Here is a 24,293-nt window from a genome sequence, read left to right on the forward strand (position 1 = left end):
TCTTTACAAAAATTTCGAAGGGTAAGTCAAGGTTTAGTTGGTCTTCTCCACCTCCCACAGTTCTGACTAGTTGGAAACACTCAATCTTGCACTGCAATGTCCTTGCTTTACACCCAGTCCTATGCAAGCTCAACAGTCCTAGTCAATCTCCATCTGCTTGTATATGTACAGTATGTACAGTATCGGCCCATACATCTGCCTGAATGCATGCTAACAGTACATGTTTTAGGGGTTTTTCAGTGATTGTAGTGTTCAGCACCCGTCCAGTCATATATCTCTGCATTTAGCCATATTTCGCTCATTCAGTTATATTTCTACAATGTTATTATCCTTGTTCCCAAGTCGGCCACCCTATATTTGAATGTAGGCCCCGGGCAGCTCATGAACATCAAAGAAGGTGGTATATTAAGACGGTGAGCCAGTGCTGCAACGTTGATAGGGTTGAAACATCCAGTCACTATTATCTATATAGAGTTCCGGATATTCTCAAATCAAGAAAAAACGGTGTTCAACGGACGACTTACGAGATCTATCGTTATTTCGGGAAAGGCCTCATCCAAGACTAACAACTCGAGTTAAAACTGGTGTTTAGATGAAGGTAGAGACGCATACTTCGGGCATTTGCTTCTAGTTCTGAAGGTACTCCAAATTCCTCATCGACAAAATGGACAATTTTGACGCATGCTGTTTCTTCATTGTCGCGCACATACAGTATCATATGAAACAGGTTATTTATCTGACACAGGTGTTCGAATTCTCATCGAAATACTCGAATACGGATTGAATACTCACTTCGTCTGTTTTGACCAGGATGCCCACTGGCTGACGTTTGAGAGTCCTCATAAGATTGATGATCCTCTCTCCGTAAGACTTGGTCAAAGACCATCTATGCAATGATGGAAATTGATCGTAAATACCATAAGACCATTTCAAGATGCGGGTTTTGTTTTGTGTGGCGGAGAAGAAGAAAACGATAGCGATTAGATACACTGCAAAATATCTGTGAAATGTAAGCATCAGTAATAGCGGGTGCATTCAAAGGGCTTATCATACCCCGCGGTTGTGGGGTCCACAACAACGTTGCCAGCAAAAACAACAGGAACCAACGTTAAAGCAAGTAAAACCACCCAAAATGGAGTGTTAGGTGTTCTCAGGAGACGACCTCTATTGAATTTGAGCAAGAGAAGGGCAAGAGGAAATAAGGACATGACAACCAGCCATACGAGGGAGAACCTAGGAAAGAGAGAACGGAATTCAGCTCTTCCATTGGAATGCTTTACTGATGAACGGTTGTGCACATTTTTGAAACAATGCTCAACTGAGCCCCTGTGCTGGCATAAATGGCTGCACTGAAAGCAATGAAGGAAATGACTGAAATGTAGGGAGAATTTGTCACAGGCATGGTTCGGGAGAAACTTTTAGGAATCATGCGATCGAGAGTGAGCTGTTCCAGAAGTTCACAGGCGCTGAGGATACCTGCGTAAGTACAGGATATCAATCATGTTCAAAACACATCTTGGGGACTCATACCTGTAAGTACTCCTCCGCAGAGCACAATGATAGCATTCACAACAATGAACGACCGCATTCCTTTTCCAATGGTCTAGAAGGGACTATTTAGTACTCGAGATGATACAGAAACAGTTACCAACCTTTTCGGCGAGCAGACTCAATATGTTGTCACCTTGCAGAATAGACTCTAGTGGGACGATAGCTAAAACCAGAGTCATCAATACGCAATTTAGCGCAATAGCAGGATAGTGTAGATTGCGAAGGACAAGGGGCAAACGGCCTGGCTTGATTCGCGCTATGTAGGCAGGTATGCCTACGACAGGATCAGTTTTATAATCAAGGTAGTAACAATATCATTACTCACATTCAAACCCAGTGAGTCCCAACATTCCGAGACAGAATCCATTGAAAATCTGCTTTGCAACTTCGGAAGCCGACGAAGCTTTTCCATTATGCCAATTCTCTATGATTTGGCCATTCCCGATGTTCGCCCAATGTACAGCGCCAGCAATGATTAGGATAGTCATGGTGACCATGTGCAGAGTAAGCACGCAGAGTGCGACTCTAGCGCTTTCCTTCATCCCAGACAAGCTGACCACTGTAAATATCAATAGGACGATAATAGTCCCAACGAACTCCGGAAAAGGTAACGCAACTTCCCCAGCGAGATAGGAGGTGGCCGTGGCTGCTGAGACAACAGATGTGGATGCGAAATCGAGGAACAAGAGGGCGGCACCAAGGAGAGCTAGACTCTTGTTAGATATGTTTAAACTTGGAATGGCTCAGTGCCGACGAGGGTAAAAGAGAGAAGGAAATATCGTACAGGTAGGAATAGGGAGCGCCGCATATAGGGAATGCTGACCCAAGTTCTTCCATTATGGGACGCCAGACGAAGAGGGTCAATGTGGCGATAAATAAGGAAATCGGAGAGCTATTGATAGATATTAGATGGTGAGGGAATCGTTATTTTTGTACACACTAAACACTAGCAACTCCCACAACCGCAGGAAGGGCGTAGAACACGCTTCCAAGGACGGCCTAGCACCAAGACAGAAGGGTTAGTCAATGGCAAATGCATATAGAAGACAAGAAGAAATTCATAGTATGCGGAAAACTAACATTTCCAGCAAGTGCACTAGCAGTGAATTGGCCAAGAATTTTCATCCCGTCGTTCATCTTGATTCGAGCCTCTCCCGCCTCGTAATCAGAGGCTTCTAACCGGAGATTGATGAATGATCCCCATCCAGCAAACTCGAATTCATTGGAGAGATTCAGGAAACGCGAAGGAATGGTGGTTGATTTGCGAGAAGGTCCGAGGGGCGGTCTGACGCGTTGGCGGCGAAGAATAACATCAAATTGTGATTCGTCAAAGGATGGTGGATTGGGAGATGCCAGAGGGGCTATGTTTGCAGATTGATTGTCATGTTCTTTGGAGAACTGGGAAGACGTACGATGGGGAGCATCTGTCCGCTGTGGTTCTATAGCAATCCACTGGGTATTATCGTCTGGTTCCCCTGGCTCATCTTTTCGAACTTGGCTTTTCGACATTTATGACAAAAACCAGGCCTCAGACGATTTCCTTTAGTAGGATATATTTCTGGTCGTCGACAGGAAGAGAGGAGAATGTAAGAAAAGAAAAACCAATTGAAAGAGCATGAGGCCGGTCTTTTTGGTTCAAGCGGAGCCTGGTCCAAACTATGTAGAGGTCCCGACCCGACCCAAGACTGACTTCAAGCTCCAACACATAAGCTACTACACCAACTTGATCCTCTTTTTTAGTCTTTTTTTGACCACTTTACAGGAACAAATCATTCAAGCTTTCAACCAACGAAGAACTCGCCATAGAAGGGCCATGTACATAATTAAAGTTTACAGATTAGACGATATTGGACAATGTCTCAATATAGAAAATAGTGAACGATGAGCAGATCCTTCAAGAGGGTACACTTCCTGAGGAGGGCGCGAGTGCCGCGGAAGGAGGGGTCCAGTTGGCACCGAAGCGGTGATTTAATACGTCTTTGATAGACAAAGTCCGAGTAAGGCGGCAAGTACTACGCTCCTTCCACCAATGAAACCACGATTTCGAGTTCCACAGTTTGCGCATCTGATTCCGGGTGTGCACGTCTGAGAGCCAGAACTGATAGTAATACCAGTTATCACCGCAGCTTCCCAAAGGTCCTTCAATGGACGATACGAGACCTTGATGCGCAGGAGCATCCGGATCAGAGACCCATACGGTGATAACTCGAGAGGGATGGAGTAGGAAGAGAGCATTGATCAACGTCTGGTCTTTGCCAACAAAGATGCCTTGAGAGAGATAATAATCGTGATACAGGTAGAAGAGCTCCTTCCACCAGCGAACGGTTTGAGGGGATCCTCCGAAAAATGAGCCTAGAAAATGAAGATCATGGATGACTGTAGGATCGAGAGGATCAGGATCATGCCTTCACTGAAGTCAGTATCCACTGGACCGAGTGCTTCCTGCCAGTCTTTCATGCTTGCATGGGGAGGCTCCCACATAGGAAAGAACAACAAGTCTTCTTTTGCAACACCGCTCACTCTACTGCCCTCGTCCCAGACTTCCTCTATACGGGCACTGCTCGGCCAGCCCCGATACACATGGTCACTCCTAAAGCTCCCCGCATCACTCCAGAATGCATACGAATACTGCTTTTCAGAGTTCTTCACCGCTTCGTCCAGATAATACGGCTTCCCGTTCCAAATAGCGTATAGTTCGGCAGAGTGGCGTGAACGCTCGCGGTCTATTGCATGCATCCGTTCATAGGACACCTTCAGATTCGCGAGTGGTGGGATATCAAAAGGAGTTGAAAAGGTGGTGTTTATGATGATTGGAAGGCTTCCGCGGACATCTGCGACAAGTTCTGCAAGCTCTGGAGTGGTAAAGAAGTAGATATCTGTGGTCACTGACCCAAGGAATAGAGTTAACCAAGATCGATAATCTTCGGCAGAATGCTTGGATTTGGACAGAGGAAAGAGGCCAGACACGAGAAGAATCTGTTGATCGTTGTGGGAAGTTGTGTTTGTCCCATCCGACTCAAGAGCGTACACCAAGGATGACCGGCCCTCGCGCACAAGGGAAAATGTCTTGCTAAAGATAAATAAAAGGGAAATTAGGGAGACAGCAAGAAAGATATTCCAAAATCCGATGCGCTTCCCCATCGTTGATGTCGATGCACAACGAAAGATGTGGCTGTGCAGTCGCGTCTCTCATCCCTTACCACCATCACTCCCTAGAAAGCATCCAAAACTACAAGTCATCTATAGCCCTATCCCAGTCTCCCGGTGAAAATAGAGAGACCTCCAGGTTCGTCCACCATGCTATTAGTTCCTATTTACAGCTTCCGCGCCGCACCGTCTTCTTGATTTGTCACGAGTCGCCTGTCCCTCGATGCACCTATCTTACTTTCGGTTTGAATACAATTTCTTGGCGTCATCGGATCCTTTTGCTATTCGGCGTGGTCGATCGTGACTCCGAACTCATCTCATACTGCACTGCTCAGGAACAATGGGAATCTCTGCCTTGGTTTGTATCCGAATCATCATATCTATTTTATGAACATGTGGCATAGATGACGCGTAATCGCGTCGAGTTTGAGTAACCATTTGTGTTTGCTGAACGCGAAACTCAGGATCCTTCACTATTAATCAACATAGAGACGCACAAAGCGATTCAGGAATCCTTCCTCCCGTACCCCGTGTCTTGCAATCTCTTATGTCAATGCCATAACTCATTGTCATATACCGGAGATGCCTCCAGCTTCAAGATAATGCCATCGGGGAGTAAATGTCCATCAGCTGATTGATTCTGAAGCATACTTCTGTTCACCACTTCGACTTCTTTCAACGCATGGACCATATTCAAAAATATAACCTCTGGTATATAAACCTCCCTCCTAATACTCAAAGCTGTAAACACCACTGAGTGTATCTTTGACTCCATGAGACTTCTAGATTTCACATACGCTGCTCTGGTGACGACTCTGTTCGCCGCTCGAGGCGTCCTTGGTATCGGAGGAGCGAATCCAGGGTTCGAAGAATCGCAACAGATCCAGCGGGACCAGCTCAAGCGTATGCGCGACTTTTTGGGACCTGATAGTGATTTTCTGTCGAAGAGGCAGGCGCCTCCTCAGACAATCAACTTCTCAAACCCTGCTGCTCAACAATTCTTCGTGCCCGGTACTAGCCTTCCTGATGGTAAGCGCAGATTAGCTGTGTTCCTTCTGAGTCTCTCGTTAATTCACCACCCTCTTACCCTAGTCAACTTTGACGCTGGTAAGCTCGCCGATTCCCTCAAGGGTTTGAATTTTGTCTGATATCGGATTCTTAGGCCCTTCTTGGAGTGGTTTGCTACCCATCTCCGGTGACCCAAACGAAACACGCAAACTATTCTTCTGGTGAATCACATACGTCCAGCCGAAGGCGAGTTTACTCTGACGATTTTAATTGAGGTTCTGGCCTACAAACAACATTACTAACGGGGACAAACTTTTGTTCTGGACGAATGGTTTGTCAATCGCAACTTTCATACTAATGTTTTCAGCCTGACATTCTTTCGCTCCTTAGGCGGACCCGGTTGTTCTTCTCTCGAAGGATTCTTACAAGAAAATGGCCCCATTTGTATGTAGAACTTCGTTTGATCCCGTCACCTCTCGTTGAAGTTATTGATGAATTCCAAATAGCTTGGTCTTGGGGTCAATCCGAGCCTACTCCGTATGTACGAATTCTTCTCACCTGCCATCACTTACTAAGGCCGTATCGATTTACAGAAATCCATTTGCGTGGACTAATTTGGCTCATATGCTATGGGTTGAGCAACCAGTTGGGGTACTACCAATTTCTTTTGTCCTGTATGGGCACATTGCTGACTTGTGTACTGGAAGACTGGATTTTCCCAAGGTACTCCCAATATCACCAACGACGACGAGCTCGCGGCGCAACTAGTAGGCTTCCTCGGCCAGTTCCTCGAAGTCTTTTCGGAACTAAAGGGGAAGGACTTTTTCCTTTCTGGAGAAAGTGTGAGTTTCCAGTCACGTCAAACCATTCGAATATTTATTCAATCGATTGATTGTCCTAGTACGCGGGATTCTGTAAGAATATTCCGTCTTCCTTGTAGTTCATGATTAAACCAAAAGGAATTTAAAGACGTTCCGTACATCGCCAACTTCATCTATGAAAACCCAGATCTCCTCGATTTGAACTTGAAGGGCATCGATATTGCGGACCCTTCACTCTCCTACGATGTCGTCCAGGATGAGATCCCAGCACTCCGCTTTGCACAAGTGAGTCGTGGCTTTCAGAAACTCTCGGATCTCCCTGAACATTGCTCAATGAATGTATCGTGTCAGGCTCATGCTGACCTTTTCCCATTTACCCAAGCTCAATGGGCTGAATTCCAAAATATTTCGGACACTTGTGGATATACTGACTACCTCGACAAATTCGTCACTTATCCTCCTGCTGGGCAGTTGCCGTTCCCAGCTGGTGTAGTCGAGGGGACTTTCGGGACGCTGAAGCCTGGCTGTAGACTACACAGTCCAATTCAACAGGCTGTTGGAGTGTACGTGATGATTGAATGACTCTTATTGTCTTTTTGACTGAGAGTATTTGAACAGGTTGAATCCGGTGTTCGATGTTTATAGGTACGTTAATGGATTGCCATCCATAACGTAGTGTAGATGTATTGAACTTGATAATTCAGGGTGTCAGATACATTTCCCAGTCTTTGGAGTGTACTCGGATTCCCAGAATCCACACAACAGTTCATCTACTTCAACCGGTAAGCATTCCCGTGATAATGTATTCTCCCCGAGGATTCAAGTTTATACTTATGCTCTACATTTTAGAACGGACGTAGGTCTTGGTTTTTGGATAGTTCGAACTTGAAATAACATTCCACCCATCCTAGGTTCAAGATGCCATCCATGCTCCTCACATCAACTGGGATATTTGTTCGGAAGGATCAGTATACGTGAATGCCGCAGGGCGCCCAGGAAACGATCAATCCGTCGCCTCTATGCTCAGTGTGTTCCCGAATGTGATCGAGAAATCCGAACGGGTAGTCGTCGTCCATGGTCTTGCAGACTTCATCCTCGTAGCCGAAGGGACCCGAATTGCCATTCAAAACATGACTTGGAATGGGGCGCAAGGCTTCCAGACTCCCATTGAGAACGAAACCTTTACGGTTAAGAACTTTGGCGTGTTTGGTAACGAACACACTGAACGTGGGCTTACTTGTACGTTTATAATTCCCTTCTCAAATGTGATGGTAACAATGCGATCTGACTTTTTGGCTCGGCATAGACCTTGAATTCTACTACAGTGGACATATGACTCCTCGTGCGTTGTCTATGTGATACACACTGTGGAAATTGCTGACCTCCCCTTAGAATTCGTCCCCTGGGCAGCCTATAATGCCATCTCATTCTTACTCGGTCTTCAAGACTCCCCTTCCACGTGAAAATACTACAATGTCTATTGAACGGTAGATAGACGATTAACTGTAAAATAGCTCGAACCACAAATATACAAGCTACTATCGTCCTTCATTAGTGACTATTCCGATACCTCTCCTTCAAGAGCTCATCATCAGCAGCGTTATACTATGTTGTTATCGGACTGCATACTGGACAGACGACCATAAGCTATTGGCGTTATAACATCTGCATCTGCATTGACAGGTGTCAGATCTAGTTCCCATTCACCAAACGTTGGTTGTAACAAAGATGGCCTACTTGGGAAACTGCTATGAAATATTACTTCAACCCCTTACTGAGTGGTATGTCTTCCACCCAATAGTAAAACATTCTTGCACATGTTACAGAGGTCGAGGCTTCGATTCAACGAACGTTTGAGCTCGTAGTTCATAGCAGCGACACCCATATGCTCTCGTCAAGAGAACGAGGAAGAGAAATTCATTGCAATATTCACGTTCAGATCAAAGCACATGGGGAACAAAACATACTAGAACGCCTGATGAAATTCAGTTTCGACTTCTTGCCTGTTCTGTTTTGTTAAAGTTCGTGCGATGACAGATGTACCTCCGTATAAATAGTTTTTGGTATTCACACCATAGCTCGTCGGTTCTAGCTGGATTTCAAGCCTCACCCAAGGCGTGCTAAATCGTTCCTTGCAGAATAACTTCACTCCACGTAGTACATACATACCATGTTCTATCCCAAGGCTTCGCTCCCTCGACTTGTGTCCCTCCTTTCAGCTACCGCGTTCGCACTCTCTTTCAGGATTCTTCCTGTTGCTCCTCGTCAAGCGACCGACGCAGACTTCTTCAATCCGTTACTGAATGGAGGGAGTATGCTTGATCAAGGTGAACTCGGTTGATGATCATTATTCATACTGTGCTGACTTTTTGACGAGTTCCCGGAGTTCTTGGGGAGCCTTTGAACGTGAGTTGCAAAACACGCAAATTCACCCTGCTCGTCTCATTCACAGAATCAATAGGTGATCATATCAGCGCAATCTTCTCCTGATGTACTTACGCTGAACGGGATCGTAAATTTCGCAAAGGCAATTGGGTTGTAAGTGTTGGTTCATTCCTCCACATCATGATGCCCCTGCACGTTCTCGTCATGGTTCATTCCCTTCAAACTACTGTCATGATAACAACGGTCCGTACAAAATCTAAACTCACATTTACATCCCTAGTTCGACAGAATGCCTCGGGATCCACTCGGGTGCACCACAGTCTGCCAATCTTGGGGATGGAAACGGCTGGGTGAATCAGACAATCGAACTTAGAGAGGACTATGGTGATTCTGTCCTTGGGACATGTTTGGAAAGTTTGATTGGAGGGAATCATTTTAGGTGAGCAGAACATTGCGACAAAAGCTGATTCTTCTATCCGACTCGAACCGCAGAGTGTTTGTTCAAAATGGAACGGAGCATCCTACAGGAGCGTTGTTTTTGGCGTACGTATCGAGCTGATGACTTTTGCTCTTGATTGTATGTTGGTCTGAATTTTGTTCTCCAGCGTCTCGACAGAAGAAAACGTGACGGAAGGACACACGACAGCGCCTGATGGGTACGACACAGGCAGGGATCTTTTTAGCGCAGCAGCTATCAATAGCGGAGGAACTACATCATTCGGTGGAACGACTTATTCGACTGTGGGGACGAATATTACTGGGTTAATCCAGCCTGGGAGTACAGGGATTGAGGATGGGATTGCTACAGATGGGATTGTTACTCTCTTGACAGTCACAATTGTATGAAACACATATAAAATACTGCCAGTATACTGCCTGAATACTGCCATGTCTGTTGTTCCTGGGATATCTTTCTTATAGTTTGGAGCGCTGTAACCTGGAACCAGTCGCAATGTTTTATCTGATACGAGAGCTCGGTGAGGAAGGCGCTTCAGCGATAACGAGAGGTTGAGCTTTGTGGTTGGAAAGAGTGTTGCGTAGGTCGGGGAGTATCGGGGGTAGACCGAGAGATATTCCAAAACCGGTTAACCCGTGAGAGAGATCCCCCAAGATTCCGAATTTTGAGCGTTTATCATTACACCACCTTTGAGATTGACTTTCAAGCTTACAAGATACGGCCTCATCCTTAAAAACTGTTCCTCAAGGCCTCTCAAGCTCTAAAGCTAAGACACGATCTTCACAAACTCTATTCCGTCCACCTTGTGGGAATCACTTCGGAGGTGGAACTGCTTTAGACCCGTTCTCTAGTTCTTCGTTGTCAAGACCTGCGATCGCGAAAGGACATCCGATGGTACACTAGTGAAAAGAAGATACTGATCACTTACTTTATTAAAGCCGGTCATCATTCTTTGCTGTTGGATGTCCGATAAAAGAATTCAAACGGCTACTCATAATCCTATCCTCTCCTGTCCTAGTTCCGCGTCCAAGCTGTCCCCGCGGTCAGGAAACCATGGACAGGAGCCACAGACCGGAAGGATCCTATATCTCGAGCGCGACACCAACCGGTAGATCTGCAGTTGAGTTTACTGGGCGTAAAACACATCCTCTGAATATACCAAGTTTATACTGCCTTCATAACGTACTTGGAAGCTGTGATTTACATTGCACAGTCTGGTCACTACAGTACTGTCTGTATAATGAGACCCATTATCTGTTTTATTGCGATAACGGCGGCTCTGTAGCGGCCGAGTGAGATGTTGTTCACTGTCGGTTTAACGCGTCTGGGCGCGTTCATGACGGAGTTCAAACGGCCGCGTCCGCCGCGGCATCACGGTTTATCAAAAAAGATAACTTGACCCGGTCATAGCCATGAATAATTTCGCTTTGACAATACTTACTCCTCTAAACAATGCATCTGCATCAAGCTTCAGCTAACTGTGATGGATTTTGACACAAAATTTTCGTTGCATTTATACCAATTGCAGTGCTGACCTAATTGATGCTCGGATTCGTACGCGGAAAAACTTCTAGGCTGTGACTCGAATCTCCAACTCAGTCAGTCAGTGACTATCTGATTGCATTCGCCCGAGGTCCCAATAAAAAGGCTGATTGCTCGGTTGACAACCATCGCTCTCATCTCACAATGGCAACCACTCTACCCCCTTTCCTCACTGGACAGCTCGATGTGCTCATGATAGACAACTTTGACTCCTTCACCTGGAATCTTTACCAGCAACTATGTCTGCTTGGTGCTCAGGTTACAGTCATTAGGAACGACGCTCTCTCTCCTTCGTTATTCCCGGAGCTCAAGATTAATTCACTCGTAATATCACCTGGACCCGGTCATCCAAAGACAGACTCTGGAATATCCAATGCAGCTATCGAGTATTTTCAAGGTAAAGTCCCTGTTCTAGGAGTATGCATGGGTCTCGAGTGTATGGTAGACTTGCATGGTGGTACGATCGCGTAAGCAATCCTCATTTTGTTGGAGTCACTCTTGTTAACAGCTCACAGATATGCAGGTGAAATTATGCACGGCAAAGTCAGTCGGATACGACACGACGACCGAGGTTGCTTCAGGGGTGTTTCGCAGAGCATTCAGTCTATCCGGTACCACTCCCTTAGCGCGGCCCTTACATCATTACCCTCACACCTCGTGGTAACTGCAGCTTCCGAAGAGTCTGGTGTCATTATGGGCATACGCCACCGTCAGTTCACTTTAGAATCGGTCCAGTATCATCCCGAAAGTATACTTAGTGAAGGAGGTGACGACCTTCTGCGGAACTTCCTTGCCCTCCGAGGTGGCTCTTGGGAGGAGAACCCGGAAGCTCGGGTCCTTGATACCACACTCCCCCCTTTCCATCTCGACCTTCCTGTCACCAACAAAGGCACTACTTCCAAATCAAAAGTCCCTTCCATACTCAATAAGATCTACACACAGCGGCTTGCCGATGTTTCTGAGGCACAAAAGACTCCAGGAACTACGCTCGCCGATTTGCAGACTCTCCTATCTTTGAACATTGCACCACCTCTAATTCCTTTACTTCCCCGTCTAAAGCAGAACACGGAAGACCGGCCTTCTCTCCTCGCTGAAATTAAACGCGCATCGCCTTCCAAAGGACCCATCTCCGTCGCTACTTCACCTGCCGCCCAGGCATTGACTTACGCACTTGCTGGCGCGAACACCATATCTGTTCTTACAGAGCCCAAGTGGTTCTTAGGGTCTCTGCAGGACATGCTTCACGCGCGTATGAGCGTTGCCAATCTGCCAAATAGACCTGCAATCCTACGGAAAGACTTTATCCTTAGTCGGTATCAAGTTCTCGAATCGCGTATCTGGGGTGCAGATTCCATCCTGCTTATCGTAAGCATGCTTTCCGAAACCCTCCTTCGCGATTTATACCAATATAGCTTGGAGCTTGGCATGGAGCCTCTTGTCGAAGTAAACAACGCGAAGGAAATGGAACTTGCGTTGTCTCTCCCCGCCAAAGTCATTGGAGTGAACAATCGGAATCTGCATGATTTCCAGGTGGATATGACTACAACCAGCCGTCTTAGCGAGATGGTTAAAGGGAAGGACGTGTTTCTGTGTGCATTAAGCGGGATAGTGAGCGCGGACGATGTGAAGAAGTATGCTTCGGAAGGAGTTAGTGCTGTGCTTGTTGGGGAAAGTTTGATGCGAGCGAAGGATCCTGCGGGTTACATTCGTAAGCTTTTATCGTTGCCTGAGCCTGAGCTCGCTCCAAGAGAGTGGCGCTCCGAAGCACCGTTGGTCAAGATATGTGGTGTTCGTAATACGGAGGAGGCGTTGTTCATTGCAGAGGCTGGTGCTGATATGCTGGGATTGATGTTCGTCAAAAAGTCGAGTCGTTACATCGACTTTGACACTGGCAAAAGTATCTCTGAGGCCATCCATACATCAAAACCTACTCCTTCGCCTTCCAATTCGCTCGACGACTCTTCTCTAAACGTACCCTGGTTCACATCCCAAGTCAACCGGCTCTCTTCGATAATATCCAGACCTCTCGTTGTCGGTGTGTTCCAAGACGCGTCTTTATCTACCATCCTCCATGCTGTGTCATACTGCAATTTAGACATGGTTCAATTACACGGCTCAGAGCCAACCGAATGGGCACGACACATCCCTATTCCTGTCATTCGTGCGTTCCATGTAGGGAAGGACTCAGGTATAGACGGAATTACTCGTGGGGGAAACCACCACTTTATCCTTCTCGATTCAATGAGAGACGACGGGAGTGGTGTTAGCGGAGGTACAGGCAAAGTCGTCGACTGGAACCTCGCCAAACGCGTCATCGACGCAGGCGAGATTATTCCGGACGGCGCTACCTACAACATCGCTGCTGCTGAACTAGCCCCTGAAGTTGTACCTACAGGTTCTGTCGAAACGACGACATCAGAAAGTAATGGAAACATCGCTGAAGAACCTTCCCCGGTACGAACAAATGGAGATCTCAACGGGCACACCACCGGGCACGCCAACGGGTATGCAAACGGGCATGCAAAACATGGTACTCTATCGTCTTCCCCAACTACACCTTCCAAATACCCTCTTCCCGTTATCCTTGCTGGAGGATTGACACCGGCGAACATCGCCGAGGCCGTATCGCAAGTTCGCCCGTGGGCGGTTGATGTTAGCGGTGGTGTGGAAAATGCAGAAAAGACCGGAAAGGACATGGAGAAAGTGAGAGCTTTCATTCAAGGTGCGAAGGGCTTTTCGAGTCTGGGCGCCCAGGAGGAGAAAATACCTCAGCATGTGGATGTGGAGGTTTGAAAGGTTTCTAGGGATTTTTAGGGAGTCTGCATACGTATCAAAATATAGATATTCTGTAATGCATCGCGTTCTTCAGCGTAAAAGCAAGCCCAGTCAGGCCTCCGGAGTCAGGCATCCGAAAATTACGGTCTTGGCAAGAGCACATACGCATCAATCAGTGCGACTTGTCGGTATAAGTTATCATGACAGCGGTGAGTACAGGATTGTACCGGGGTTGTAAGATCTAGGCCTAGACAGCACAGGACAGCACTTCGTTAAGGTTGACTTTTTTGTTGTTCATCATCGGGACTTCTTCTTCCGGTTGCAATTTCCCGCATTGTGTTTTGTTTCCGTGCAAGATCGAAAATTTCTCCAGAATAATGCGCTGCACAATAATGAACGACAACCGAAACTCTTGTACCGTTATTGATAGTGGTTTTTGTAGGGTAAAAACACAACATTTCGTTTGTTTATAGTACTAGTATCTGTGCGCGCGCAGTATCAGTAACTTATTACATGCAAGACAGCGTTTAGCCGTGTCGATTGAGCCCCAGGAAATCTCATCTTATCTCGATCAGGAGAACAATACCTGCGAAATATTTCTCGGCGAATTCTTCAATACATATTCTTCGTTCATGTTAGCCAACGCGAAAACGTCGCTCTTCCAAATTATGAACGCCACTAAATAAAAACAGAACAAAGGACTATACATGTAACCTGTATACAAAGATACTACTTTACACGTTTTTTGTGTCTGTAACGTCGCGGCGACGAGGAATCGGCGAATATCGCTTGACGATCCGTGATTACGCCTGTCAGCTGGAATGAACCTGAGCAAGACAATCATGATCAGACAGCTGTGTATATGAGATGATTTAAGTTGTAGTACCTAAAATGCTTCTTTCCGGGAGGAAGCGGAAAGAGAGATAATTTCTTATGAACACGAAACAGAGCCCGAAAAGCAGACGATAACGGGGATACTTAGCCGTAGAGGTCGTCGCTGGTTCATAATTGAGAGAGTTAAGCCTGCGATGACGGATCCGGAGGAAGATGAAAACGGAGGCAAATTAAAGTCAGAAGGTCTGGCCCTATGTGGCGTGGTAAAAACTTCCAGGAACGGTTGAATTTCATTCCAAAATCGACCCCTGACTTCCATCCATAATTAATCTGATTCCTGAACATACTTAGCTCCTTGCACGGAAAGAATAAAAACCTCAAGCTTCGAATCCAGCGGCCAGTCGCGTGCGCTCTTTCCCTCTCAGTTGCATTTTGACGCTTACTCCCTTCCTCTTCCAACCTAACACACGATGGCGGCTGCATTTTCTAACTCAGAGCATAACTATCCTTATTTGGGTATGTTCGACAATATTATTCCTCAATGCTTGTTGACAATCACTCCTCAGACTCCGCTGGCTACCCTCACTTGGCGCCATCGTCCTACGAAGTGCAGGATCCAAATTTCTACGCTCAAAAATCATCCGAGTTCCATTATCAGCCGACATACGATGAAATACAGTATTCATCATTAATCCAGGAATCTGGGTCGATAAATTCTGGTTAGATCTTCTCCGCCTAACCTTTTCAATCATCCTTATCTTTATACAGAGCATCATCGTCTGTACGAAGATTCACTCGCGTTGGAGTCACAATTCGCATGTCGTCCAGGTAAGGAGACGAAGTAATGTAATCGCAACCCGACCTCATCTCTCACACGCAGACTACGTTGACGACGTCCCACAATCTGTGTTTTCCTGGCCTGTGGAGTACTTCGTTGCTCCCGCAGGTGCTGACTTCGTTTCTGAGTCGTTTCTTCTTTCACCGAGTACGCCGGACTGTAAGTCAAAATCATGCGCCTGAAAAAACTGCGCTCATCTGTATATCAGTAGTTCATAGCCCTGCCTCAACTGGTAGTTTGGATGAATCATTTGGAAATGTCTTTGATATGCAATTTGGCACTGTCATTGGCTGTCAACCGTCTTATCAACCACATGCAAGTGGTAGCGGCAGTGAGTCTGCATCGTCGTCACCAACACTTGATTCGTGGCCACCTATTCGATCCTCTCGACCATCCTCTACAAATCGCACTCCCTCACCCCCTTCAGATTCCGGTTCTAGTTCCCATTCTGATCATCGACGACGATTCCCTTGCCTACTAGCCGGGTGTTCGCGCAGGTTCACCAGTCAATACACGCTCAAAGTCCACATGGAGGCCCACAAGCCGAAGCCCAAAGTGTCTTTCCTTTGCACACTGGGGTGCTCAGAGCGCTTCTCCCGTCAGCACGATCGCTTACGACATGAAGTGGCAAAGCATGGAAAGATCTGTGAATTTTCGTGCGACGATTGTGGAAGGTTTTTCTCTACGAGCAAGACGCTTGGAAATCACAGATGCCCCGTCGCTCAAGGGAGTACACGTTGGGTCCACAGCCAGTAAAGCCATCGAGATGTCTTCTACGTACTAAAATATTTCCATTCCTTTGAATATACATAAATCTTACATTCTTTAGTACTTCCCCCATACTGTATAATTCCTAATCTACTGTTGTACTTGATATGTAGGATGTATATCGCAGTCCTCGTGAGCCCTTTTCTGTGGCAATATACGTGTCGCATTTTTCCCCGCTCTTTATGGTTTTTCGATAAGTTCGTACTTTGTAGGTTACAAGGTTCAGGATGAATAATATATTCCCTTTATGGTTTTTCATTTGAGTTTGTATGTAGGTTATAAGGTTCAGGATGTACAGTATGTAGACCCGTGGCGCTTGGAGTTGCAGAACAAGTTGGAATCGTCCAATAGAAAAACCAGTCCCTGTTCCGCATTTTTTACTCCTCACTCATTCAATCAGTCACAGTATTTTCTTTGGTCTGCAAATCATAGTTGAGAGGATATGTAAGTGTCATCGATCATCGTACGGCGTTCTCGTCTTTGATGACTTCTACCGATTTCTGAACAACGCCAATGAATGCCAGATCGATCTCCCTCAGTGCCTATATGTGTCAGGATAATGTTATATTCGTACGGTGGTAGCTTTGTTTGACGCTGACAACTAACAGTGTGTTCGCATTGACATTGGTCTGTAGATATGTTCTTCGACGTCTCTCTAAAGCATCGCCCTCAGTGATTTGGTTCAATTATCAAAGCGTCTACCACACATCGTAAGTAGAAAAACACTGCTCGACGGATTGGGGCGTTGAATCAGGATATTCCACTAGCTGCTGTATGGAAACACGAATCATTGCATTTCGGAGTCACTGAAACGGGCATACATTCTGAATTGGTTCAACAGAACTATGGCGATCCGGTGGTGGCTGAATCATCCACTGACTGAATAATCTCAGTTCTTCAGTCTTTTCTGTCTAGCAAAATTGTGCTGTGCCTGTTGAGAGACTGTCAATCCTACAATAGAGGCTATGGGGGGTCAAAATCGCATTCGTGTCTGACATACATAATATAGTGCAACGGCATTGCAGAAGAATCTTGCACAGGAAAGTTCAGTGGGACCTTCCTCAGATCGCATCTGAGGAACACCACCAATGCATGGCAGTAAGTACTGTCATGAATAAGGCTAGCCGTCGTATCGCAGTTAAATGACAAAAGCGATAGCATTTCCGGGAAAACCTCTGGAAACCGGCATTCAGTTCTTGAACCATGCTCTATAATAAAATTTCTTTCTTTTCCGGTAAATCCATCTTGGCGAATAAGAAGCACGGTACACTGGACTTGGACTGAACGCATGATATACTAAGTGCTTGTTGTGGCTACAGATTGCGACAGTACGAAGGCTTGAATAGATATGGGCCTTCAAAATTTTAAAGCTTGAAGCTTAAAGGTAATGGAGCCAGTCCGAAGCCTACTTTTGATAGTGGGAGCAGATAGGATACCCCTAGAGGCAGTCATTTTGACAACCGTAGTCCTGAACGGAAATTTGCAGAAAATTTCGGGATAGGATAAGTACTTGCTCGGCCGAACACACGGGATAGGATAAGTACTTGCTCGGCCGAACACAATGTGGAATGTGAGGAGCACTGTTGAGTGCTCTATGCTAGTGGATAAGGTTTTCCTGGGGTACCGCCCCGCTCTGGTGGCAGATCACACGAAACACAGTTTGGTTGAGAAGACTAAACACTAGAATAACACAGGGAAAGGAGGGTGGGTTCACAAAACGACGAGAGCATAGTTCAGAAGGCGATAAGCGCCTACTCTCATCGCCTCATCTTATCTTATCCAGCTCTGCTGCCTTCTCTCGGATCAACAGCCTTACAGGAGCATAAACCATTCCATGTATGCGTGGATTCCGAAATTGATATGTATGTGTTGCTATCCTGACGTCTGTGAAGTCGTGCTAAGTTTAGTAGTAATTTTGGCTATTGAAGATCACAACAAATATCTCTTTCAAGTCACCAGCTGAACTTCCAGCTGCCATGCACTATGCGACATGAGTAGTATAGCTGTACGGATTATAGGTACATGAAGAGAGTAAATAATATAAGTATACATAAGGAAATTATGAGACGGAGTGAAGAATACAAGTGTTCATTTCATATTTCATGATTGGAAGGCAGATTGGAAGATATCTCGGAACTGAGCATTATCACGAACGAGTTGGGCGAGCTGCTCCGGGCGCAAAGATTTCAGTGCATCAAAATCAAAGACTGGAGCCTGGGTAGAAGGGTCATGTGTCATATGAGATTGAGGAAGTGTATATGCAATAGAGGGACTCTGAGCATGTGGGAGAGTAACGGATGGAGGATCTTGCATGATCGGAGAAGGAAGAGTAGGGGTACTCGTCTGTATAGTGTTGGAAATAGAGCCGGTCGTTCTTATCGGAGTTGGGTGTATACAGGTCGGCATGAGATTAACACTGCTTGAAACAGAGTTATACGAAGGCGTTGATATCGGAGTTGGTATCGGAGTCGGGGTGCTCGAAGCAATTGGGGAGATGGAGGTTGAGGGTGTTTGGTTAAGTGCTAATGAAGGCGAACCAGATTGGGTTGATAATTGCGGTGCAATATAGACAGCAGGAGGTCGATACTTCTGTGCCAAATTTAGTTGTTGATATTGCTGCTGCCATGCACTCTGAAGATAATGGCTTTGGGCTAGGTGTGTATACGAGGCAGTAAACGACGGCCCTGAAACGTGATTGGTGGATGACGCGCCCATATTTGGGGCGCCGTGGGAAGCATGGGATGGCTGAGGCAGATACTTTCCATAATCGTATAGATTGTATGCCGCATAAGGGTACTGCGAAGTCGTACTATATGAAGGGCTTGTTGTAGTTGCCTCAACAGGAGGTAATTGGCTGGCCGTTACTTGAGGGGTCGATGAGGTAGAATAGGGAGTTAAACTAGCACCCATTGCTGTGAAAGTGGTAGTTGGACAGGGTTGTCTATATCAATCTACGAATACTCACGCGGAGGGTCCGGAGCAGGTTCTGATGGCTTCTGTAATATTGGACCATCTGTATTCCCGAAAACAACGCTACCCCATTTAAACTCCCTCTTCAATCCACGGTCCCACACAACTTCGACAGACCCGATCTCCTCAATAACTCGGATGAGGGTTACCTCGAAGACGCCCGCACTCACCCGAAGCTTGATACGTGACATTGGAGGAAGAGCGAGCAGATCCGCTTTGATCCTATCTTGCTTCGACGCTCTCTTCGCAGCTGCAACAGCCTGCAAAGGTACATTTAATATCAATCTGGGGCACAAATAAACGAGAACGGACTGGGTTGTGTTGAGAGCATAAAACCTGTACTTCCAATTTCTTGATTACTTTGAGAACGTTCGGCGACGGGGCATCTTTGTTTGGAGCCATTGCATCATGACCGTTAACGGCGTGTGTTTCAAGGTCAACCTGCTTATGATTATGTGGTGAAACTGCATCAAGTAGGACGACTTCTTTCTCCGATTCTCGCAATACGTTGAAGACAATATTGTTATCTTTCCCCTCGCATGCACAAGACACATGGAATGCTTTCAAACATTTGCCCCTCGTACATTGAATGGGTGCGCCATGGGCTTTTGGTTGCATCCTGGTACATGCAGAACATTTCTGAAACAGAAGTTGAAGAATAGTGAATCACTTTCAATTCACTAAACGAAGAGAAGAGAATCATACGAGATTCCATCTATCTTTCACGATCCCATCCACACCAAAAACCATCTTTTCCCTCTCACCAGAAACCTTTTCAACCTCGTCAACCCAAGTTTCCGGGATAATGTTCGCACACCGTTCGTGGGCCATCCAAACAGAAGGATTTGAACAAGCTTCTAATGCTTCTTTCCGATCGAAAGGGGGATCATGAACATGAAGTAGCCCTTCATTGCTCATGGAAACACACAGACAACATGGGAACACTTCTGGTATAGGCCTTGGCCCTAACTTCAATTTGATTGATAGTTTGGGGAACGGTTGAGTCACGACGGTGTGTGAAGAAGCGATGGGGGGCAGCGTTATGGTTGTGGGTTTTGACTTGCGTGGTCTCTTCGCTGCCGGCGTATGATTTGCGGAAGAGGTAGCCTTCCGCTTATTCTTTGCCAAAGGAGAGATAGATACATATATCTCCTGTTCCTTGACAAGGATCGGAGGAGCTCTAGTGGGCGACTTCCTGGCGTAAGGTTTAGCTCTGAGTGAAGAAGGAAGAATATCTGAGGGATAAGTTTCTGCTGTTTCTTTTTCTCTGGCGCGATCTGCTATCAGTTGACCGACGTCTATAACGACGCTGAGCATAAATGTGAGGACGAGTGATTGTTTATGACTGAGAAGGATTAATACCTGTCCGGCACACATTTGCAAGCCTTTGCTACCTTCCCTAATTCTACCCAACTCTTCAAAGCAAAATTGACACTTTCTGCACAGTTGAGGCCAAGGTTGAATCCTGCATGATACCCTCGAGGATAGGTGATGATAAATTCACCTGCGTGTTGAACTACGGTATTGGGTCTACATGCCGATCTGGCCAACAAGGTAGGCGAGGCGAGAAACGACTTGTGACGAAGGAACTCTGGGCATTGAGAAGTGTCCTTAGGAAAGTAACCTGAAAATCAGATAAACATTCCGGTAATTCAGAAATCGTCAAAGGAACCTTACTTCGCATTGTTTGCTCAAGTGCGGCCGCTCTTCCTTGTGGAATGGCATACCAGAATTTTGGGGCTCCAAAATGGATATAATTTATGCTAAATAGATCCATGTCTTCGACGTGCCAAGCGAAGGTGGCTCTCCACATCCCCCAGTAGAGATAAGGAGTATTTACGCCTGGTAGTCCTCTGTCGCTCGAAGGTAGAAGTCGAGAGAGCTCTGACTCAAGATGAGCCACATTCCATTCTTCCGTCTCATGGGTGAAAAGAGAGCCTGAGGTCCGTAGTAAGGGGTGTAGTAAGCCTGGATGACCGATGTAACATACCTTGTGTATCTGCTCCATACCACGGAGCTTTTCCCAAACCCAGATTACGCCAATAGTGCCTTTCAAGCTTTGCGCAAAACTCTGGAGTGTAATCCTCCGGACTCATACTAAAAGGCAGCCAATCTAGCGCGGGATCGAAATTTTCGAGGAACGAAGCATCTCTTTCTAACTTTTCAACCTCGGTGAGTTTTTCCTGTTGTCTCCTGTTATTCTTGACCTTTGGCTTTATGTCGTCTCCAGCAGGAGTAGCGGAATGAGACAGCAGGATATGGTCGTGCGTCAGGCTATCGACCGGCTCTTCTTTAATTAACACTTGGTTTGCCAGATCAAGGTCACCTGCTTCGTCTTTAGCGGTGACTTTAGACTTCCTAGTTCTCCGCGTCTTGGCTTTCACGGTGGTTCGCGCATGGATTCCAACTTCATCGACACTTGGAGCCCGGTATTCAGGTTGGCTACAAAACTCGGCCCATTCGCGCACGCTCATCGTTTTCCGTTTTTCCATGTTCTGTTGACGGAAAAGGCCGGTTTGCCCGAGCATAAGTTGTTCTATCGGCGTCTTGATCTGAACAGAAGATAGTTGTTCTTTCACAGAGGGCAAAGCATCGCTCCTGAGGAGAAATAGATTAAGATCGCGATGTGCAACGTAGATCTCCTGACGCACCACTCTTTGGGAGGAATGACCTTGACTATACCGCTGTATTTGCCCCAACATTCGACCATGTTCATGTACGCTTCGAAATCTCGAAATTCTTCCATTGTTGGCTTGAAAACAGGGATTCCACGTGATGCCAAACGGTCGTCTTCTGGTTCATACCAAGTAGTCCCATCGAGGGAGCGAGGAGATGACGGCAAACCACTGCTGTCATCTAAGCGATAAAAGTGGTCTGGTTGCACAGGAATGAAAGGAGGAGGAGAACCGATGCTTGGAGTAAGAGATGGTGTAGGAGAACTAAAATCCATGGTTCAAAATGAGAACCAATAGATGCGTAGTAACCTCTTAGGACAGGCTAGAGAGTAGAAGAGAATATAAATGGAGTTCGTCGTCTTAGCCAGGTCTGAAGCCGAGACCAATCTAGTTGACACGTGAGATGACCGTTGTCGGGATGACTCATCCGGCGTTTCTTTTCCACGAAAACTGCTACTAGCGAACCCCTGCGGGTACGGTTGCCGAGCGGCCGAACTTTGATCTCTTACATCCATCTGCTACGATATTCCCACGGTTTCAAACCGAGAGAATGTACTAAAAAGATAGGACACGACTCAAGTAGTAGGCAATTAAATGAAAAATCTCAACCAAAAAAAAGGCCTAAGGTATAGGGCCAGCTGCTATATACCAACACCGCTATGAAATGTCGCGACAATCGATGCTGAGTAGTGCCGGAACCTTGAGACGAGGAACTCCGAATAAGACAAGACCAGAATCGGTAAACGGAATACTAGAGCCAACAGACACTGATAATACACCAACAGTGACGGCTACGAAAGAACAGATAGCCAGGGAATACCTCACCAGCAAAGCAGCCATCATAGGCACAAATGCGCTATTGACCAAGGACGACATATACGACGCCATGCTACGGGCTACCAGGCTGCCCAAGAAGGAATTAGATGTCGCACTCAAAACGGTGGAGCATGGGATCACGCTATTGAGGGATATGGATGAGAAACAAAACCAACACCAACTGCTAGGTGAAATAAAAGGCGCAGTTGAGTCATCATTCGCAAAACTAGACATAGAAAAGCAATTACAGCACCAGCTCACACAGGTCAGGAATGAATTCAATGAAAGGCTGGACTCCATCGCGGCCAACATCAACGGAACAGAAGAGAAAATCAACTCTATTGCTAAGAACAGCCAACCAGCTGCACCCGAAGCCTCTTACGCCGATGTCATGCGAACGAATGGTAAAGGAACAATGGCCCCGACACAGGCCATGGCGCGACAGAGAATGCGCGCTCACATTGAAGTAAAGCGCCAACAGGTACTAATCCTAAACGTAGGGAACGAGGCAGGAAAGGAAATCTCGGGAGAGATTCTGGAATACCTTAATAACATGCTAATAAAGATGGGCGCCCTGAACAAGGGCACTTTTGTCTCTGCAACGAAACTAAAGAATACTGATAATCTCCTTACAGAAGTGAGCTTGCCCGAGCTAGCAGACTGGATCCACCGAGTTGAACAGATGATACAATTCACGACACTCTCTGGCCAAGCACTAACGATTGCCGACAAGGAATACGAGATCATACTACATTTTGTACTGATAACTTTTGGCGCAGATGATGCATTTGAGCTGCAACGACTGGAGGACATCAACAACCTTCCGACTTGTTCTATCACCCAAGTGAAGTGGGCCAAAGCAATACAGAGACAAACGGAAGGACAACGTGTTGCAAGTCTCCTCCTGTACCTCAACAATGCAAATGCTGTGAACCAATTACTGCTATCTGGTGCAGTCATAAGTAATAAGAGAGTCGAAGCCAAGAAAACAGTTAAAGAAGAGAGAAGATGTTACAAATGTCAGTGATTCGGGCACATAGCAGGACAATGTACTGAAGGAGACGAAAACATATGTGGTAAGTGCAGAGAACATCACAACACTGCTGACTGCTCTTCTGAAAAGAGATACTGCATCAACTGCAAAACCGATGAACATGCTAGCCTGGACCGCGAGTACCCGACATTTCGTCAGAAATGTGAGTTACTAACAAGTGTTCCCCAACTAATTTACTGCCGTTCTTCCCGAGTGACGAGGAGTGGACCTGGGTGGAAGAACCAGACAATGCACCTAGGACGGGACCACCACCAAAAATCACTCTTCGTCAGGAATGACATTGGCATCACCAAATGCGATGACACGCCTAAATTTTGGCTAGACGTCTATGCTGTGAATTGTGACATTTTCACGCATAGATTTGTATCGAGAGGACTGTAATTGAGACCCAGATTGACAGTCAAAGTCAATACTGAATCAGTCTAATAAGTTGAAGGGACCATATACCCATACTACCACAAGTTGGTTAGTTTACCCATCCCCGATAACGAGCTTGCCTCATTTTTGTGTGAAAGAGAAAGGAAGGAATCTAATGGGCACTTCAACCAACCAATCTAATACACAATATGCGAGTTCACTGCTATCAAATTTATTTAATAGCAAGGGGTAGCGTTGGCAAAGGTTCCGCAAAGCTTTGAGAGCTAAGTACGAA

At 46.2% G+C, this 24,293-nt stretch overlaps 8 protein-coding genes across 8 annotated transcripts; 5 read left to right on the forward strand and 3 right to left on the reverse strand.

The window, feature by feature from the left end:
• Nucleotides 1-129: 129 nt before the first annotated feature.
• On the reverse strand, nt 130-3,252 carry C8R40DRAFT_114922 (AAAP amino acid permease). Its single transcript, XM_046229531.1, has 13 exons — nt 2,964-3,252; nt 2,632-2,912; nt 2,492-2,550; nt 2,336-2,443; nt 1,877-2,283; nt 1,653-1,825; nt 1,531-1,603; nt 1,299-1,476; nt 1,054-1,233; nt 793-1,000; nt 613-736; nt 525-562; nt 130-464 (listed from the first exon to the last, which is right to left on the reverse strand). Exons 1-13 carry the CDS (start codon nt 3,058-3,060, stop codon nt 315-317), a joined length of 2,076 nt encoding a protein of 691 aa, XP_046087841.1. The 5' UTR covers nt 3,061-3,252; the 3' UTR covers nt 130-314.
• Nucleotides 3,253-3,487: 235 nt separating this feature from the next.
• Nucleotides 3,488-4,530, reverse strand: C8R40DRAFT_1024003 (uncharacterized protein; the record flags this gene model as incomplete). The annotated part of the gene is made up of 2 exons (XM_046223047.1): nt 3,488-3,903; nt 3,963-4,530. Coding segments are annotated over 2 exons (984 nt in total), but the record flags the coding sequence as incomplete, so codon positions are not given.
• A 941-nt stretch (nt 4,531-5,471) lies between these two features.
• Nucleotides 5,472-7,990, forward strand: C8R40DRAFT_1042132 (alpha/beta-hydrolase; the record flags this gene model as incomplete). Its single annotated transcript, XM_046224058.1, has 17 exons — nt 5,472-5,727; nt 5,791-5,805; nt 5,861-5,927; nt 5,982-6,037; nt 6,097-6,150; nt 6,213-6,243; nt 6,300-6,357; nt 6,414-6,548; nt 6,608-6,620; nt 6,676-6,812; nt 6,879-7,090; nt 7,146-7,172; nt 7,232-7,309; nt 7,377-7,383; nt 7,439-7,766; nt 7,834-7,869; nt 7,920-7,990. The coding sequence occupies 17 exons, from the start codon at nt 5,472-5,474 to the stop codon at nt 7,988-7,990; spliced, it is 1,581 nt and encodes a 526-aa protein (XP_046087843.1).
• Nucleotides 7,991-8,616: 626 nt separating this feature from the next.
• On the forward strand, nt 8,617-9,982 carry C8R40DRAFT_1098546 (uncharacterized protein). Its single transcript, XM_046227813.1, has 6 exons — nt 8,617-8,854; nt 8,905-8,933; nt 8,989-9,065; nt 9,193-9,351; nt 9,405-9,455; nt 9,518-9,982. Exons 1-6 carry the CDS (start codon nt 8,698-8,700, stop codon nt 9,756-9,758), a joined length of 714 nt encoding a protein of 237 aa, XP_046087844.1. The 5' UTR covers nt 8,617-8,697; the 3' UTR covers nt 9,759-9,982.
• A 1,073-nt stretch (nt 9,983-11,055) lies between these two features.
• Nucleotides 11,056-13,704, forward strand: C8R40DRAFT_1041942 (anthranilate synthase; the record flags this gene model as incomplete). The annotated part of the gene is made up of 3 exons (XM_046224038.1): nt 11,056-11,378; nt 11,427-13,306; nt 13,382-13,704. The coding sequence occupies 3 exons, from the start codon at nt 11,056-11,058 to the stop codon at nt 13,702-13,704; spliced, it is 2,526 nt and encodes an 841-aa protein (XP_046087845.1).
• A 1,122-nt stretch (nt 13,705-14,826) lies between these two features.
• C8R40DRAFT_1098552 (uncharacterized protein) lies at nt 14,827-16,446 on the forward strand. The gene is made up of 5 exons (XM_046227814.1): nt 14,827-15,036; nt 15,087-15,239; nt 15,289-15,348; nt 15,401-15,517; nt 15,567-16,446. Exons 1-5 carry the CDS (start codon nt 14,991-14,993, stop codon nt 16,112-16,114), a joined length of 924 nt encoding a protein of 307 aa, XP_046087846.1. The 5' UTR covers nt 14,827-14,990; the 3' UTR covers nt 16,115-16,446.
• Nucleotides 16,447-18,072: 1,626 nt separating this feature from the next.
• Nucleotides 18,073-22,151, reverse strand: C8R40DRAFT_115421 (JmjC domain, hydroxylase-domain-containing protein). The gene is made up of 8 exons (XM_046229585.1): nt 21,748-22,151; nt 21,087-21,694; nt 20,774-21,034; nt 20,459-20,720; nt 19,802-20,405; nt 19,409-19,735; nt 19,092-19,356; nt 18,073-19,038 (listed from the first exon to the last, which is right to left on the reverse strand). The coding sequence occupies exons 1-8, from the start codon at nt 22,044-22,046 to the stop codon at nt 18,227-18,229; spliced, it is 3,438 nt and encodes a 1,145-aa protein (XP_046087847.1). The 5' UTR covers nt 22,047-22,151; the 3' UTR covers nt 18,073-18,226.
• A 284-nt stretch (nt 22,152-22,435) lies between these two features.
• C8R40DRAFT_1169266 (uncharacterized protein) lies at nt 22,436-23,614 on the forward strand (the record flags this gene model as incomplete). Its single annotated transcript, XM_046231347.1, has 1 exon — nt 22,436-23,614. One exon carries the CDS (start codon nt 22,436-22,438, stop codon nt 23,612-23,614), a length of 1,179 nt encoding a protein of 392 aa, XP_046087848.1.
• Between the last annotated feature and the right edge of the window lie 679 nt (nt 23,615-24,293).

Source organism: Lentinula edodes (genome assembly GCF_021015755.1).
Source record: "Lentinula edodes strain Le(Bin) 0899 ss11 chromosome Unknown C8R40scaffold_12, whole genome shotgun sequence".
NCBI lineage: Eukaryota > Fungi > Basidiomycota > Agaricomycetes > Agaricales > Omphalotaceae > Lentinula > Lentinula edodes.